The sequence below is a fragment of the Puccinia triticina genome, chromosome 1A, assembly GCF_026914185.1.
Source record: "Puccinia triticina chromosome 1A, complete sequence".
NCBI lineage: Eukaryota > Fungi > Basidiomycota > Pucciniomycetes > Pucciniales > Pucciniaceae > Puccinia > Puccinia triticina.
The window spans coordinates 3,088,632-3,106,097 of NC_070558.1; the positions used below are offsets into that span (position 1 = coordinate 3,088,632).

Consider the following 17,466-nt stretch of genomic DNA (forward strand, 5'->3'; position numbering starts at 1 on the left):
CTGCATAGCTTGAGGGCATTGCCACTAGCTATCATCGCCACAAGCAAGCTTAGCTAGTCGACGGCCTGCGGGGGCCCAGAACCACCTAGACACATGTTCAGTCGCACAAGGCTGCGCATGTTGTATGACTGGCACTCTGGTTTGAAGCCTGATGTTTTGTTTATCGTTGCAATGTGAGTACTGACCTTAAATTCTGAGTACAATGGCTTTGGTGTCAGCCGATAACGGTATCAATGAAGGCCATGTTTCAAACTAACGCAATCCTGTCAAGCAGGCTCCAGTCTAGAAGTTATGACAAGTACGTTAGTCTTTGTTTCGCTGACAAAGAACATCTGACAAGAAGTTTTCCAGAGGATTCGCTGTACTAGACCTAGCAAAAGATACATAAGTGAGACGTGGTGGATGAATGGCTTGTTTTATCGATCTGAGACGTGAAGGGGCGGCGGCGACATCACCTCATGCTTACGGATGTATGGAAGGGTGTTTGGATTAGTCAAAGGGGCAAGGCGGTTATGGGGAGGTCGCAGTGTCGTGGATGGGCCAGAGTAGCTTGCAACTCGAGCGAGCTGAGCGTGTGGAGCGGTGTGTAGTATGCTGTATCCCGCTAGACGGCCTCTTCGCCTCTCCCCCATGAAGTCATCCTCCAGTTCAGCCATGTACACCCATCCACTCGCGAAACCCCTGGAGCCAGGCATACAGATATCCTCATAAATAGCACCTTCGACCCACCCGTGTCTGCTGGACCCAACCGACCCTCTGCTCTGCTTCTGTCTCTGCCTGTGCCCACCCCAGCCGACCCAGCATCCCCACGCGATGGTCAACGCCAACTTCCCCGTACCCGAACGGATCCCAGGCCAGCTGATCACCGACAATCAGCATCTCTTCTTCCTCAAACAACATCTTGCTACGCTCTGTGGTCTTCGGGGCGTCCAAAAGTCTGCAGCTCCTTCACAGTTTCCCTGTTCCGAATCGTCACTACTAATCACCACCCTTATCTCGCATCGTGCTTCAGATTTCCAGGCTCGCAGCCAGTCAGTTTTTCCCAGAAGTCGTTGGAATTATTGGAAACCGAAGAGTTGAGTTTCAAAACTTATACTAGATCGATTATTCTTATTGTCAGAAGAGATAAAATAATAAACAAATCAGTTTGAAAGGAAGAAAAAAATAAACACGATTGACACGATAGGCCACTAACCAAAATAATTTCGACAGTTTCTGGGTATGTGAAAAATCCGATGGAGTTCGAGTGATGGTCTTGATCGTTGTCAAAGGGACAGCCCAAGGCCCAGTTCAAGAAGTTTACTTTGTTCGTCCCAGAAAATGCTATCCTTGGGCTTGTCATCGGAATTCTCACAACATCCACTCCTTTTTGTTGCTTCTCACAATTAGATTGACCGGAAGGACGAGTTTTTCTTGATTGAAAACATCACATTTCCCCATTTCGAAAATCCCAATCGACTACTCAAAGACACCATTCTCGACGGTGAATTGGTCATCGACGTTGACCCCAAAACGGGCCATGTTTGTAGCTCTCCTAACCATGATGCCATAAACTATCAGGAGCTCTAAATGTTTTTGCTCGCACACAGCAACAGTTGCGGTTTTTAGCATTTGATTGCATTGTATGGGAAGCAAACAATCTCATGATGAGACCTCTCATGAATCGATACGGGGTGAGCTTTCCTGATTTCCGCTTGGGTTATTTGTTTTGTAAACGTTCATTAAAGTTTTTGGCTATCCAATCTATTCATGTTTTTGTCCCGAAATTTTCGTCTTGAATGTAGAGGTTAAAAGACTGGGTCATAGCCCCATTGAAGAAGCTTATCTCTATCCAGCCCCAACTGAGAGACAAAATGCCCTTTGAGTTGAGTCCATTCCATCTTCAGTCGATCGTCTACTCGCGTATCTTGTTGTTAACTCGCAAGTATCTGTATTTACTTGGTAGTGTCCAGCTAAAGACTATGGAACTCGCCTATGGGATCGACAAAGTGCTTCATCATGATCTGCCCAAGCTGACGCACGGAAACGATGGCCTGATTTTTACCAGCGCGACGGCCCCTTATCGAATAGGGACTGATCCTAAGATGTATTCGCCTTTTTTGCATATCAGAATAAAGCCAGAAGGACATGCTGCTGACAATCATCACATCTCTCTCGTAGATTGAAATGGAAGCCACCATCTGAAAACTCGATCGACTTCCGTTTAGAACTCAGGTTCCCCCCTCTACCGGACGACCCCGAGGAGGCGGACTTTTATGCAAAGCCACTGTTTGTTCTGATGATGAACTGCGGGAGAGAGGGGGAACAGTTTTTTGATACACTCGAGATGTCCGATGAAGAATGGATGGAGTTGAGTGCGATCCCTTCAAAAGTCCCCCGCGAGTAACACAGCTTTGTGTAGTTACTGACACCACTAATGTTTTAACAACATAACAGGCGAAAACAAAGACGCGAGCAGCTCGATAACCGAGTAGTTGAGGTTGTCTGGGACGCGCCCCGCAATACATGGAAAATACTGAGGTTCAGGGATGACAAGAAAAATGGGAATTATCGGGCCGTTGTCTTTTCGATCCTCGACAGTATTCGCGATGGAGTGGAGGCACCAGAAGTAAGTTCTTCATCTTGTTTCGGTTGTTTTGTGAAAGCGTCCGAGTCTTCTTCTAAACATTCTGTTTTTTCCCCTGGATCCAGCTGAGCAAGCGATCAGCCAAGATCCGCAATGCCTGGAAGGCCCGGGCACAGGGACAGAGTTCGAGCACCCAGCCTTCTGGTAACAAATCACCACCGCGTGCACAGCAGGAACCCAATCCAAAACCATCTGGCTCCAAATCTCCAACGCGAAACTCGAAGCCTTCCCGAAGCAAATCCCCGCCTAACCCTCGTCAACCAGCTCCTCAATCCTCATCGGCCCCTCCTAATCATCCTAATCCTCCCAAACCTCAGCCCTCTACCGTCCCCATTAAAATCGTGGGTGGAAATCCTAGGACAAAGGGGAAAAAGAAAAAAATCACTTTGGCTCAAGTCGGTACTGTTGCATCAACTATGAAAAGAATCTGATATGTTTATCTTTTTTCTCTTACTATCTGCTCGACTCACTCCTTCAACTGAATACTTGAACGCAACAACATATAGGTCTTATGTTTCCTGCTCTGTTTCTTATTTGTGCACAAATTGTGATTAGGTTTTGATCGTTTTTTGGGTCTTCTTGCCTTGTGGATTTGCGTATCCTTATCACTACTTATATGTGCAAGAAAGACAAATAAGAAGAAGAAGAAGAAGAAGAAGAAAACTTCCATATTTATCTGATCTTGCCCTGGATCACTTCCGATCACTAATATCACCTACATACATATATACATAGCTCTAATACATTGCGGCAAAGATATGTACTCCATTTGCCTTGGGTTCTTGTTTTTTTTTTGTATTGTCAGTCAATGTACAGGTTTTTGTTTTCTTCAGATACACATCTATATAGATACCTCTTTTCCTTTTTGTTTGTCTGAGGAAAACAGATGTGTATAAAGAAATGGGCGAAAATCGACTCAGTAATTGAATTTCTGACTCTGAAATGCAGCGGACGTCCTGAGGACCTCAAATTACTGTCTACCCCAGATCCTCAGGACCACAATTTGATCCAGGAAAAATTTGGGAGTTGGAGTACTAATTTCAACACCTTGTTTGGGAGTCGGAAATTGAATTTTACAAAGAATGACAGAAATAAAGAAAATGTTATCACTCCTCACTGGGGCACCCAAAGCCCCCAAAAATTCTACAGTGTGTACAAAACCCTCTGAAGAGCACTTGGTGAGCAGCATGGCATTATAACACCCCAAACAAGGGGTGTGCTACTCTGGGTCTAATACGGCGGATTTCCTACTAAGGAAAACTACCAAAACCTTGGTGTGGGTGCACCAAAATTTCACATCATCAAGTAAATTACTATGTCTCCAAATGGTGAGCTGCAATATGGCAGCAACACACAAAGAGAATTTCTTTTGAGGTGGCAGGGCCCTTGGTCACATCTCCTACTACTAAAAATGGTGGGTACACTAGTAAATAGTGCCTTGGGTAAAATTGATACTGTCTCCTTAACACTTTGTGCCTCTGGGACTGGTAATATAGTTCCTCCAGGACTGTTCATCGTGCCTTCAGGACTTTCAATTATGGGAATTTTAATAGTGAAAAAAATACGGATCTACTTCGCGCAGCAGCAAAAAACTCTTCGCGCACAGAATGGACCGTCCCCCGACGTCAAGCCCGCTGTGCGCGCAAGCCAAAAAAAAATTCCCGCACAGCGACTCCCCCCGAAAGAAGGAGGGAGTTTTTCTGGATTTTTTTTTGATGGATCAAAAGAGGGGGTCTTGCTTGCCCCCTCCAGAAAATCTTGGATTTTTTGGAGGTGTCCTCCATCATGTAAATTTTTTTATAATATTAATCCAAAAAATAAGCTCCCCCTGCCCCGATAACCCACCCTGGGGAATTTTGACCTGCCAAAACTCAAGCGGTCGGGTACAGCAGATACGAAAAAGCTTGCGTTTGGGGGGTCTGAAAATCCGACCCCCAGGCTCAGAAAAAGCCACACCCAAACAAAGCCACAGAGAGATACAGGACCTGTATCTCTCTGTGGTTTCCATACCCCCCACCCCCCGATGCCGGCACCATATCCCCCCCCCATTCCGGCCGCACCCACCCCAGCCATCCTCGATCCCCCAGCCCCCCAAATCCCCCCCCCACTCAGCCCGTTGTGAGTTTCTCAATCCCTCCCTCGTCTCTCCTTCCTGGCTTTGGCTGACCCACCGACCTCTGCACCCTCCCCCCAGGCCCGAAACCATTGGACCAATAACCCGCGAGGTGGTCAGTATTATGTAGGTTTTTTTTTCCCCCATGATAGATCAATAGGTCTGATCCTCCGATTTCCCCAATCATCCAGCCAGCCGCCCTCCCGAATGGGGTTCGTGAAGTACGCCCAAGACGTCAAGGTGATTGTCGTCAAGCTCAGCCTCCGCGGACTGACCCTCGATGAAATCAATGACACGATTGATAAGAATGTCTCTCACGACTCTTTGGCGCGATGGAATTGCCTGTATCGAACCACTCGAGATGTGGTGCGTGACCCGGCGCTGTATGAAGACAGAGGTCGGCCGCTATCCTTCTCGGCCGAGGAGCGGGAATTTATCCTCTCGGCCCTCGAGTTAGAGCCGACACTCTACCTAGATGAGATTCAGTCTCACCTGGAGACCATGACAGGCGAAATTCACCCAATCGCCTCGATCTCGGACGAGTTGAGGAGCCGGCTCAACTTCTCAAAGAAGGTCGCCCGGACCGTCCACCCGGCGCAATGCCCAGTGAAAAGAGCCCGATATGGGACCCAGGTGGGCCCATACCCATCCAACTACTTTGTGTTTATAGGTAAGTCCAGGGTGGTTTGCTTTGTGGTATCTATTTGGCTAGTTTGGCTGACGCATTGGCTGCATCCAGACGAATGCGGAGTGTCTCTCGGTACCCACTCACGCGATTGTGCGTGGTCAACCCGCGGCCGTCGGACGAAACGAATCCCTCGTGCTCACGATGCGCCCCGTATCTTGGTGTGTCCGGCGGTTTCACTCGATGGCATGCTATGTGTGATGGCGCAGGAGGGGACGATGCGTCACGTTGACATCGAGTACTTTTTAGAGGATGTTCTGGTAGGGATTCCTTTTTTTTGCTTTTTCTTTGGCGGACCTCAGCGGCTTACTTACGTACTTGTCTCAATTTTTTCAGATGCCTGTGATGAATCCGTTCCCTGGCAGGAACAGCGTGCTCATCATGGACAATGCAGCAATTCACCATAGAGGACGGATCGCCGAGATTTGCGCGGAAAATCAGGTGTTGCTGATATATTTAGCGCCTTACTCGCCGGACATGAATCCGATTGAGAAGGTCTTCTCAAACCTCAAGTTGCACCTCAAACGACATCGGATGCTCACCGGGACCGAGTTGGACGCCGACATTATCAAGGGGGTGCTCCCAAGGATTGCCACCCCCAATTTGATGCAAAAACTTTTTCGGGGCAGTGGGTACAGGGCCTGAGCCTGATAGTTTTTTAATGACTCGCTTTCTTGTTGTCTTTCTTGGCTATTTTATTGTTCCTTTCCTCTTTAATTCTTCAAATGAGAATTAAATAGTCTTGAGTCTCTGCCTCTTTATAAGGAGCCCTCTGAGCGCATCCCTCTGAGCCGGCCTCTGAGCCGGTCGGTGGGGACTTGTGAGATATGGTGGGCCTACGTGACTAGGCTGCGTGGGCACTGGTCTATCTTTGTGGGCCAGGACTTGGAAAGATTACGTCCGTGGTGGGGACTTGTCCTTGCCGGCCGGTACTTCAAATTAATGAGTCATCTTGTCTGGCCCCACGCGCAATTCCGTGACTTGTAAAAAATTGCTGGGCCCCAGAGGGACAATTGAAGACGGCCCCCGGGCCCCATCATTTTCGGCAAAGTCTTTCTATTTGCAGACGGTCCCCGGGCCCCAGCGGTAAACTGGGCCGCAGAGGGACTCGGACATTTTAGGCAAAGTCAAACTCACATCCCGGCGGAGCCGGCGGGCCCAAGACTGGCGCCCGCCCGCACTGTCTGTTTATTGGAGCTAAGATATATGTATGCATTCCATTAAGAGAATGTCACAGATATAAGAGTAAGAGGAAAACATAACTAAGATAAAATGGAAAAAGGTGGTCACGGATATAAGAGTAAAAGAAACACATAACCAAGATAGGAATCGGATAAAGAAAGGAAGGGGGCTGCTATGGGTCTCATCAGGAAGAAAAAAAAAGGCTGCCGCCCGCAAAAAAAAACTTCCTATGTTGAGCAACCCTCCAAACACTCATTATGGCCTAATGGGATGGAGATCGATCATAGTGGGTAGGGATTAAAGTCTGCGCCCCAGTCAAGAGCTGCCGAGCTAGAGGTATCGGATAGTTCATGGACCGTAACTCCGCCAGGTTGGTCTCCGCGAAGAAGCTCCAATGGCTGACCAGCGAGATGTTGATTAACGCCCGAGGGTTTGGGTTGTTTGGATGAAAATTGCAGTGGTCGAGGAATTGCTCCATTGTGAGCGCGCGGCCAGCAGCGTTGAGGTGTCCGGGGTACTGATGGCCATAGCTATTCTTGGGCGAAGAATTGGATACCCACCCGTCTAGGGAGTCCACCTCAGTCGGTTCGATCCCAGAGACTTCCGGGCAGGTGGCTGCGGAGCGGCCCGAGCCTAGCTGGATAGCGGAAGACGCCCCGGACCCCGGAGCCTTGCGAGTTGGGGATTTAGCGTCCCGGCGAGGCGGTGAGCGGTGTCGGTTGAATTGAAGTCAACTCAGTGTGTGAGCTACCCCGTCGGTGGCCGGGCTGCGCGGTAGTTTGCGGACAGGCGACCGGTTGATCGCCAGGTGTTCTTTTCCACCAGAGACGCACTCGATTTCCGTGCTGGCCACGGAGATTGACTGCTGTGGGGACTTAGCTGGCGGCCGGGCGAAGGGGCGCAGTGCACGCTCCATTGCGTCATGCTCGGCTGGGTCCTCAGGGTAGTGATCGGTGTCCGACGAGTTGGCCTGCGACTCGGAGGGCGACCCCGGGGCACTTGGGCTCAGGCGGTCCAGCTCGTTGACGTCAGGCAACCCCTGAGGGGATTCTGATTGGATGGGCACCCCCACCCGGGCGTTTATGGGGACGCGTGGTTGGGATATAGGAGCCATCTCGCCGTCGCAAGGATCCCCCCAATAGGACACGGCGGGCACTGGGATCCGAGGTGAAGGGGGTTGAATCGGTGGCGGCGCCGCTTGGGGTGTACTGGTTGTTGCCCGCGAGGCCCCCGCCTTCGCGCGATCCGAACCAACCCGAGCCGGCGTCGGTGTATCATGGATCATCCGGGGGGGGCGGACGATCCCGTTTGCGGTGACCCGGGCTGTAGTGAACTTTGGGGTGGCGGAGTTGGATTTGGCGGCCTTGCCGCCGCCTTTGCCTTTGCGATGGATCGGCGCCTTTTCGGCGACCTCGTCTAGGGTGAGGATGGGAACTTTTTCGCTTACGAAGTCCTTTGACCTGGGGGGATTGTCGTAGTCCACTCCTGGGGCCCCGTGACGGATGGCCCGTGCCCACTGCCACAAGTTATTCGTGTAGATCGGAATCAAGGCCTTGGACGAATTGAGTGTTGAGTTGTCTGTTAGTCTGCTACCATGATGCATCACCACAGTATGGCGGGCTGTTGGATCGACCCATGAGCACTACCAACCAACCACCCAGCTGGCAGCCACAAGCGTCTGTAGCCTAGTTGGTAAAGGCAGCACTCTAGTATGTGTCTCAGCATAGCTGAGGTCGTGAGTTCGACTCTCACCAGACACATCTTCATTTTACAGTCTCTACATTGAGCGGGTCTTTAATCCGGAGGTTCTCGGTGTTCCCACCGTACTTCGCGATAATGTGCGCTGTCAGGTCGCCCACAATCTGTATTACCTCAGCTGAGTCTACATCGGCCTTTGGCTGAGGAGGCAGTCAGCATCCAAAACCAGTGATGAACGTAAGTAGACCGTAAAGACCGTAAGGATGACTTACGTTCATCACCAAGCAAGTCGCCTTACGTTGCAGCGCCAGGCGCGTTTCCTCTGGCGCATGAATAAGGGCCAGGTTTTCGTCTTGAGCTCGCACCTTTGGGGAAAGGTTACAAAAGTCAGCCCATCCAATCAAAAGCTCCAAATGAGAAAGAGTGATCTCACCGCGGCAGCCTGCTTCTCCAGGACTGATGGGTCCTGCATGGTGATTTTCACTTTGACCTCATTCCCGGGGTTGCGAGCTACCTCTGTCACGAAGTTCGACCATTCTTCCTTGGATGTGACTGCCGTGTTGCGGGCGACTCCGAAAACACGATTGTTGTGGATCGTGCACCGCCACTGGATCTTATTGCCCTCCAACTCCAACTTCCTCAAATGCGTGCAGACATGTTCGCGATTGACCGACACCCTTGTGATGAAATCTTGTTTGAACAAGTCAAACGAGTAGTCCAAGAGGTGGACCATCCAGGTAATGACGCCTGCGTGGCCTAACTTTGACCATTCGGGCACGGCCGGCGTCGGTTTCCCCTTCTGAGCTAGGGCGATCTCGTGGGCAACAGAAGGGGCAAAAACCGCAAATTCAAGGATGATTGCCCTTGGAGGGCCCTTGAATTTGGACGCGGCGGATTCCTTTGATTGCTGCTGGCGTGGTGGGTGGGCGGGAGAGGCGACCTGGGAGCGCGGCGGCGAGGAGTGGGGTTGCGGCTGCAAGTTGGGCGGTACTTGGGGTGGTTGTGGATACGCATGCAGCGGCTGTGGTCGCGGGGCAGGCGCCTGGCTGTTGGGTAGCCCGTGATTCGGGGAAGGAAGGGGCTGGGTTTGCGATTGCGACGGGAACGCCTGCGTTTGCAACTGGTCGAATAGCACGTACGATCTTGAGTCGGGTACATCGCCCAGAGACGGCCCCAAGTAGGATTCTTGGGTGCCGCCGGGCTCGTTTGCAAAGGGGAGTGGCGGGATTCGTGAGTCAAACTGGTGGTCCATCGGCCGTTGATACCTGAGCGTGTGAGATCCCCAGGGGATGTCAGCCGGAGGATGAAGAATAACGAAGTTCCAAATTTACATACCTGCAAAGCGGGCAAATGCTCTGCTGCGGGGTGTTTGACTGATCTCGGCTGGTCCAATGGTTTCGGGCCTGGGGGGAGGGTGCAGAGGTCGGTGGGTCAGCCAAAGCCAGGAAGGAGAGACGAGGGAGGGATTGAGAAACTCACAACGGGCTGAGTGGGGGGGGGGGGGATTTGGGGGGCTGGGGGATCGAGGATGGCTGGGGTGGGTGCGGCCAGAATGGGGGGGGGATATGGTGCCGGCATTGGGGGGTGGGGGGTATGGAAACCACAGAGAGATACAGGTCCTGTATCTCTCTGTGGCTTTGTTTGGGTGTGGCTTTTTCTGAGCCTGGGGGTCGGATTTTCAGACCCCCCAAACGCAAGCTTTTTCGTATCTGCTGTATGCAGCCCCTCGAAAAGAAAGTTCGAGGGGCAGCAGCTCCGGCTAACTCCCAGCCGCTGTGCCGTGCCGATGGCCGGCACAGGCCATCGAGCGGAGTTACACGCTCCCCGATGACCGGCCAGCACAGACTACCGGTCTTTGAGGGGATCATGTACTCCTCTTGATGGCCACTCTGTTTTGGTCATCGACAGGAGTACAAACTTCCCTCGATGACGTTCCGGTCACGAGGGGAGTGTTCACTCCTCTCGACAGCCGGAGCAACTGGGCCGTCAAGGGGAGTACGTACATACATACTCCTCCCTTGATGACCGGAACATTCCGGTCATCGAGAGGAATAAATCCTTCCCTCGATGACCGAGTCCGTTCCGGTCATCGAGGGGGGTGTTCACTCCTCTCCATGACCGGGTCCGTGCCGGTCATTGAGAGGAGTACATACTTCCCTCGATGACCGGGTCCGTTCCGGTCATCGAGGGAAGTGTTCACTCCTCTCAATGACCGGAGCAATCGGGTCAGCGAGGGGAGTATGTAATCCTCTCGATGACCGGGCCCGTTCCGGTCATCAAGGGGAATGTTCACTCCTCTCGACGACCGGAGCAATCGGGTCATCGAGGGTGTACTCCTCTCGATGACCGGAACGTCCCGGGCATTCTCGGAGGAGTACGTACTCCTCTTGGTGACCTGGTTGCTCCGGTTGTCGAGAGGAGTGAACACTCCCCTCGATGACCGGAACGGGCCCGGTCATCGAGGGGGTGTTCAATCCTCTCGATCGAGGTGAACCGGAACGGACCCGGTCACCGAGGGAAGTATGTACTCCTCTCGATGACCGGGTCCGTTCCGGTCATCGAGGGGGGTGTTCACTCCTCTCGATGACCGGGTCCGTGCCGGTCATCAAGAGGAGTACTGTCAGCTGTGGGCTGCTCCGGGTTGGATTGAGTCCACTCGATAGAATTTATACCGGTCGTCCCAATGCTCCTAGTCGTAGATGGGTTTGATCCAATGGAACTTACACCCAACAGATGATGAATTTGAGAAGTTCAAGGCCAATGTTCTGAACAGTGATATGGTGATTTGATGAGAATGGCAATCTTAGAAAGTGATGTGGTGATTTATCTTGAGATGAAGAGGTATGTAATTTTGGGTGAAATATTGTCTCTTCTTGAATTTCTGAGGAGGGTAGAAATTAAGAAGTACAGCTTATAACTAGAAGGTGATGAAGTAACTCTACTACAAGCATGAGATATGTTAATAATGAAAATGAATGTGAAATGTTTGTGAAAAATAGTTTTAATTAAAGATAACTATTGCAGTCTGTAGTAAATTCAAAGCTAACTTGTGAAAGGTATGTTGAATATACTAGCAGGCTGACAAGTACATACTTCCCTCAATGACCGGGTCTGAGTGGACACCCCCTTGATGACCGGCAATTTGTGCCACATGCACACAGGTGCTGGCCGGTGTAAGACTCAAAAGTGGTAATGAAACCCTTTTTCTGAATGGTGAAGGGTATGATGGAGTTGCAAGCTCTGCCCTTCTGTTATCAGTCAACAAGACCCACCAAGCTCAGCTTGGCAAGTTTTATTAAGTGATAGGTCTGGTCTGTTCCAGATGAAATCTGTTTGACCGGCAACGTGTAAGTGTTTTAATTACTTTGTTATAAGGGTTGAATTGTTGTTATAAGGGTTGATTTATTGTTATAAATCCCGTAACCGGTTGGTTGTTGTCTTGGGGTATTATTTCTTGGAGGGTTATTTTGAGTTTCATCTGAATCTGACATTTCTTCTTCAGCAGGATCTCTGAAGTGATTTTCTGGACCCTTTCCTTTGTCTTTCCTCGGTGGTGGTGGTGGATTGTTCGTGGCATCGCTTGGCCAAAGTAATCCTGAAGTTCCTGCCAATGGTCTGTTCCTTAAAGGGGTACTTGAAGCAAATCCTTCTCCCATTTCTAATGTACTGAAGGGTAAACTCATGTTGATTCTTGTTGAATCCTAGTTTCCTTAATATGACAATTGTTTGTTAACTGTTACTGTGCTCTGAAAAAGAAACAATAATATATGGTCTCTGGTTTCTTTACCAGGGCAAATTGGGGGTTTCTTTCTAATATCTAAAATAACTTTACCGTCCTGGGAAACTTCTTCTAACAGTATCTGCTTATCCAAATTCTTCAGGTCTTACTCTTGCCCTTCTTGAGGTCTTATAAGCAGCTGCTTCCTTCAAATGATTCCGGAGCTCTCTTCTACCAGGTTCCTAGTTATCCAAATTCTTCAGGTCTTACTCTTGCCCTTCTTAAGGTTTTATAACTGGCTGATTTCTTCAAGAGTCTCTTTTCAGATCCGGTGGTTACACGTTTTCTTTTCAGAGGTTCGTAATCAGTTCCTTGGATGGTTCCTAATTAATTGGCTAGTTGTCAACAGAATAACTGAATATGCCGCTGAGTGTTATAGATTTGTTTGACAAATTTGATTCCTATTGCCGCTTGAGGTTGAGATCCGTAGACAATGGTTTCTGGTTTTCTTTGGTTGAAACGTTGTCAATCAAACAAGATTACCCAATCACGTTGGGGACTCCCTTGTAAGACTCAAAATTGGTAATGAAACCCTTTTGCTGAATGGTGAAGGGTATGGTGGAGTTGCAAGCTCTGCTCTTCTGTTATCAGTCAACAAGACCCACCAAGCTCAGCTTGGCAAGTTTTATTAAGTGATAGGTCTGGTCTGTTCCAGATGAAATCTGTTTGACCGGCAACGTGTAAGGATTTTAATTGTTATAAGGGTTGAATTACTTTGTTATAAGGGTTGATTTGTTGTTATAAGGGTTTTAGGATTTGAGTGTGGATGAGTGTTGGGTGACTTGTGAGTTCTGGGTGAGAAACTGGGGAGCAGACCACTGGGGGTGGAGAGAGCTCCTTTTCTAGACAAAAGTGGAGCCCCAAAGGGGCTTGTGGGTTAGGGTTTCAGCTAATCTAGACAACAGGGTGAGAGATTTTAGCTGGTGGGAGTAGATACAAATGATGTCATAACCCCTCAGGGGCGCATGAATGGTGTCAGAATATACAACAGAACATTCTAAACATGCCAGGGGTGCATACATGATGTCAGAATATACAAAAGAACATTCTAACGCATGCATGAGGCGACAGTAGACTGCATGAGCTGTCATACAGGGGGAATCAGTGTATACACAAAGTCTGAGGCTGCAGAAACAGTGTAAATGATGTCATACTATGTATATAAAGGAGTGTATGTAGTTAATATGTAATGAGTGTAGCCTGACAGGGAGATGTATGTTTGTATCCTGTGATGTGTATAAGTGTACTACTGTAAAACTTGGGTTGAGGCCGGTGACAGCTGGGTTACTGGGGCTGGCCGTGTGATAGGTGTCCATGAGGGGTAACTTCCACACTAGAGGGGGTCCAGGGGTACTTCCAGTGGTGACTAGGGGTGGAATTGGCCGTAGAATCCATTTCTGGGGTCCATTTGATGGTATCTTGAGGCCTAGGATGAGTAATTATGTGGCATAGAAAAACTTTTTATTTTTCCACTTTTCCGTCTACCACACCGGTCATTGGGGGAGTGTGTAAATCCGCTCAATGGCCTGTGCCGGCCATCGGCACGGCGGCTGGGGGATAGCCGGGCCCGGAGCTGCTGCCCCTCGAACTTTCTTTTCAAGGGGCTGGGTACCCGACCACTGAAGCCTTAGCGGTGAAAAGTCCCCGGGGTGGGCTATCGGGGTAGCGGGTGCCTTTTTTTGGATTAATATTATGACTTTTTTTTACATGAAAAGGACACCTCCAAAAAATCTAATATTTTTTGGAGAGGGCAGTTAAGACCCCCTCTTTTGATCCATCAAAAAATTTTTGGGAAAAATCCCCTCCTTCTTTTGGGGGAAGTCACTGTGCGCGAAGTATTTCTCCGCTTGCGCGCACAGTGGGATCGACGTCGGGGGATGGTCAATTCTGTGCGCGAAGAGTTTTTTGCTGCTGCGCGAAGTAGGTCCGAAAAAATAAGAAGACTAAGAGTTAATTTTGTTGTATGAGAAATTTTGTCTATACTGGCTACATTTATTTTCCAATTAAACAGAGTCTAGTTTATCTAGGAGCAGGCAAAAGGCCGCTGTCTACTAGTAAGGTTTGAGATGAAATAGACAAGAAAAGAGTGATGCTTGTTTTCCTGGTTGATGAGTTTGGTCTACATCAATGCAGCATCCATTAGCCTTGTTATTTTTTCCAATTGTAGGCCTTTGTTCCTTACTTGGAGAGAACATTTGGCTCTTTTCAATCCAGCTTCTTAGGCCTAAGCAAAATGGGGTGTCAAGGAGTAAACCTCCGTCAAAGTCTTGGATCATTAGGTAGGGCCATTGCGGCATGGCCGTTGGGATTTGGCAATACGCCTTTTCCCAGTCAAAGACCGCCAGATGGAAACTGGTTTTTTTATTTTGAAAGAAACAAGCTACGATGTTAAAGTCGTCCCAGGTCATCTCGAAGTCTTTTGCTTCCACAAAGGAGTTAACCAAAGGGATACACGGGTTGTTGCGCGGGAAGCTTAGGTCGTTGATTGGCCTGGTGGAACCGTCCCCGTTGACCACAGCCCCTAGGGGGTTTGTCCTGAAGAAGGGGAACTTGGATGCCACTTCGAGATGTGTGAAAGGTCCAAACATTTGTCCCGCCGCTAGTTCTTTCTGGATCAATTTCTCAATCTTGTCCTTTGCCTGAAGGGCTGAGGAATGATTAGGTGGGGTGTAGTGGCTCATCCCGGCGATTGTGTGGTCAGGGATTCCTTGATGGAAACCGGCTTTAAAGCCGTGAAGTACGTCTGCAAAAGTTTGGTCAAGACCCGCCTTTCTAAGCGCAGCTTCCCATTCTGGGATGTTCATTTCACACCGGACTTCCTTCGGCCAGTTCACTAGTGCTGCCTTGGCCAGCTTGTCTTTGCTCACAATTGGAATTCTCACAGGTTGCGCATTGTCACGAGTTGGCATGGTACTGCAAGGACTGCATCTCACAAATTCATTTTTTTTTTTTTTTTGGAAAATTGTAAACAGAAAAAACAACTAAGTTTCGCTACGCGCAAAGAGCTTCTGGGGGTGCAATTTTTGTGGGGAACAAATTGGGGTAACTCTGGGGGGTTGTGACATGACAAGTCTAAGGTGTCCTTGGGTGAGGCGGGAGCCAGTACTAGGAGGGTACTTTAGAGGGGGAGGGAAACTCTAAACTCAAGCAGGCAACCTACTGGGCTTCACACCTTGGCTGCCCTTCTTGTGGTTAGAGCCTTCGGTGCCGTTGTTGTTGGATGCTCCGCGGTCTCGGTTGGATGAGTTCCCGGATCTTTTGTCAACGTATTTGGGTTCGAAATTCGAGCCCTTGTAGCCCGACTTCCTGTTGTGGCACTCTTGACCGCCGCCTCCGCCGGAGCCTGGGTTAGGGCCTGCCAAGTAGGATTTTGCTCCGGGCCTGCCGGCCGTTGGCGCCCCTGTGAGGGGGTCCCAAGTGGCCCTTGGGCCGTCCTTGGCGTACGGGTTGTCAGTGAATCCCAATTTGTCAAACTTCCGGCATTGGGCGTAACAGATAGCCGCGATGTCTTCTTGTAAAACCGAGATGTCCGGGATTGACTCAACACCGCCAACGCTGACTCTGTGGGAGAAGGTGTTGGATCGCACCTGGGTTGGGGAGGTGGTTTTGGTTAGTGTTTGTAAAAGTTTTTTTTTTTTTTTTTTGTAGATGTGCAGCAACATCATCTGGTATAACAATGAGCACATCTTTCTTGAGCCTATAGTTTCTCTCTTCAGATTTGTTTGGGACTGGACTGCTGATCAATTGGTTCTCCAGCACTTTGAGTGCAATTTGTGCAGTTTGCCTTTTCCTATGCAATAGATTATAAATGAATGGGATGAGGCATGAGCTCTCATCTTGATCAGCTCAACATTCAGAAACCCAGCCGCTTACCTTTTTTGCTTGCTGTTGGATTTTGCCTTATGGCGCAGAATCTCTTAAGAGAAAAGACCCAGGTGAGTTGAATGTGAAGAGGCAGTCAGATATTGCATTGCCAGAGTGTGGAGGTGGGAGAGGCCGGAAACTTATGATTCACTTGCTGAGTTCCCAGTTCTTTGTGATTTAGTGGGCAGTTATGACCATGTAACCGGTCAAATCCAAGGCAGTCCACATGTTGGTTGTTAGAGAGATCATGCTTGACTTGGCCATCTTAGCCATTTCGATGTTCTTCATGCTGCTGTGGATACTGAGGCAATTGCTTTGGACGGCCTTGCAACGGGGTATCATGAAGTTAGGCTGAGCTGATTCCATGAACTCGCAGAATCCAATATGATTGGCCATTGCAAACAGATACTCGTGCTTGATTATAGCTTTAGAAAATTTTTCTTGAGTTTTTTCTTGAGAAAAAATCCAGACCCGTTTGCTAGGCATTTGGGAGCTGGTGAAGCTGAGGAGACCTTGCCTTGGTTGAACAACTGCCCCATTTTCCGCAGCACACCGTTCCAAGTGCCTTTGTAGATGGTTCATTCCTGCGGACAATTGAGCTGAGAGTTTGATGTGGCAGTAATTGCATTCAGCCTTTGATACACCACCTGTTTAAGAACAAGAGGGGGTGTATAAAAGGTTAGTCTCAAATAATAAATCTTGACACTGATATGATTGGAGGGGAAAAGATACATGGTAAATCTAAAATTACCTTCAGTGACCTTCTCAAAGTGGGCCCACACCTTGCTGGTGAGCTTGCACTTCTTCAGAAAGCTTCCTTTGGCTTCTTGGGATTCACTCTGACTGTTGGGGGGAGGTGGGCCGTGTTGGTACATGTAGGTACATGTACAAGATCCTCGACTACGTGGCATGTCACATACTGTTATAGTTGTTGTATATAGTTCATTCCACTCTCTTGTAATGAACTCTATTGATTCCCGGAGCTCTCCATCCAACAGGTTATGAGCCTCTCGCTGGAGTAGCTCAAAAAAATCACATTTTATATCCATCTGTAGCCAGCATCAAGACAAGTTTCCCACAGTAGTTTCATACCGGAACAAGCACCGTAGTCATCCTTGACGAGCCAAAGTAGTCTGCCGGCGAGCCCATACAATCAAAAGATTCCCATTTTCCATCTCCTGCGACTTCTATCGTTTTCCTTCCCTCTCCTCCTCTTCTTAAATAAAAACAAATATAATAAACAAAAAAAATCTCTCTTTTCTCTTTTCTCTCTCCTGATTATCCGACCAAATTTGACCTCATGAAAATAGCTCCCTGTAGATCCCAGTCTTGTCCGGATACCCTTGTGGGTGAATTCTGAAGTTTACTATCTCTGAGGCGAGCTCGTGGTGAATATCCTGCAGATATTTGCATTGGACTGATCATCCATAGCTACGACGCCGCTGACGAGATAATAAATTAGGTTGAAACCATAGTGAGGCGGTCTCAACAAGTCGGGTTTGGTTCTGTTTGACCTTGGA

The 17,466-nt window shown here is 49.1% G+C and overlaps 2 protein-coding genes across 2 annotated transcripts in view; one reads left to right on the forward strand and one right to left on the reverse strand.

The window, feature by feature from the left end:
- Positions 1 to 813: 813 nt before the first annotated feature.
- PtA15_1A385 (uncharacterized protein) lies at positions 814 to 3,057 on the forward strand (the record flags this gene model as incomplete). Its single annotated transcript, XM_053165407.1, has 10 exons — positions 814 to 935; positions 1,013 to 1,075; positions 1,213 to 1,306; positions 1,390 to 1,521; positions 1,590 to 1,673; positions 1,785 to 1,864; positions 1,946 to 2,086; positions 2,161 to 2,349; positions 2,437 to 2,608; positions 2,692 to 3,057. 10 exons carry the CDS (start codon positions 814 to 816, stop codon positions 3,055 to 3,057), a joined length of 1,443 nt encoding a protein of 480 aa, XP_053016602.1.
- Positions 3,058 to 6,655: 3,598 nt separating this feature from the next.
- Positions 6,656 to 17,466, reverse strand: part of PtA15_1A386 (uncharacterized protein) — a gene marked incomplete at both ends in the record, with an annotated part of 29,344 nt that continues 18,533 nt past the window's right edge. Inside the window, 3 exons of the mRNA XM_053165408.1 lie at positions 6,656 to 6,686; positions 7,440 to 8,158; positions 8,738 to 9,350. Coding sequence (XP_053016603.1) covers positions 6,656 to 6,686; positions 7,440 to 8,158; positions 8,738 to 9,350 — 1,363 coding nt within the window. The remainder of the gene's footprint in view (positions 6,687 to 7,439; positions 8,159 to 8,737; positions 9,351 to 17,466) is intronic.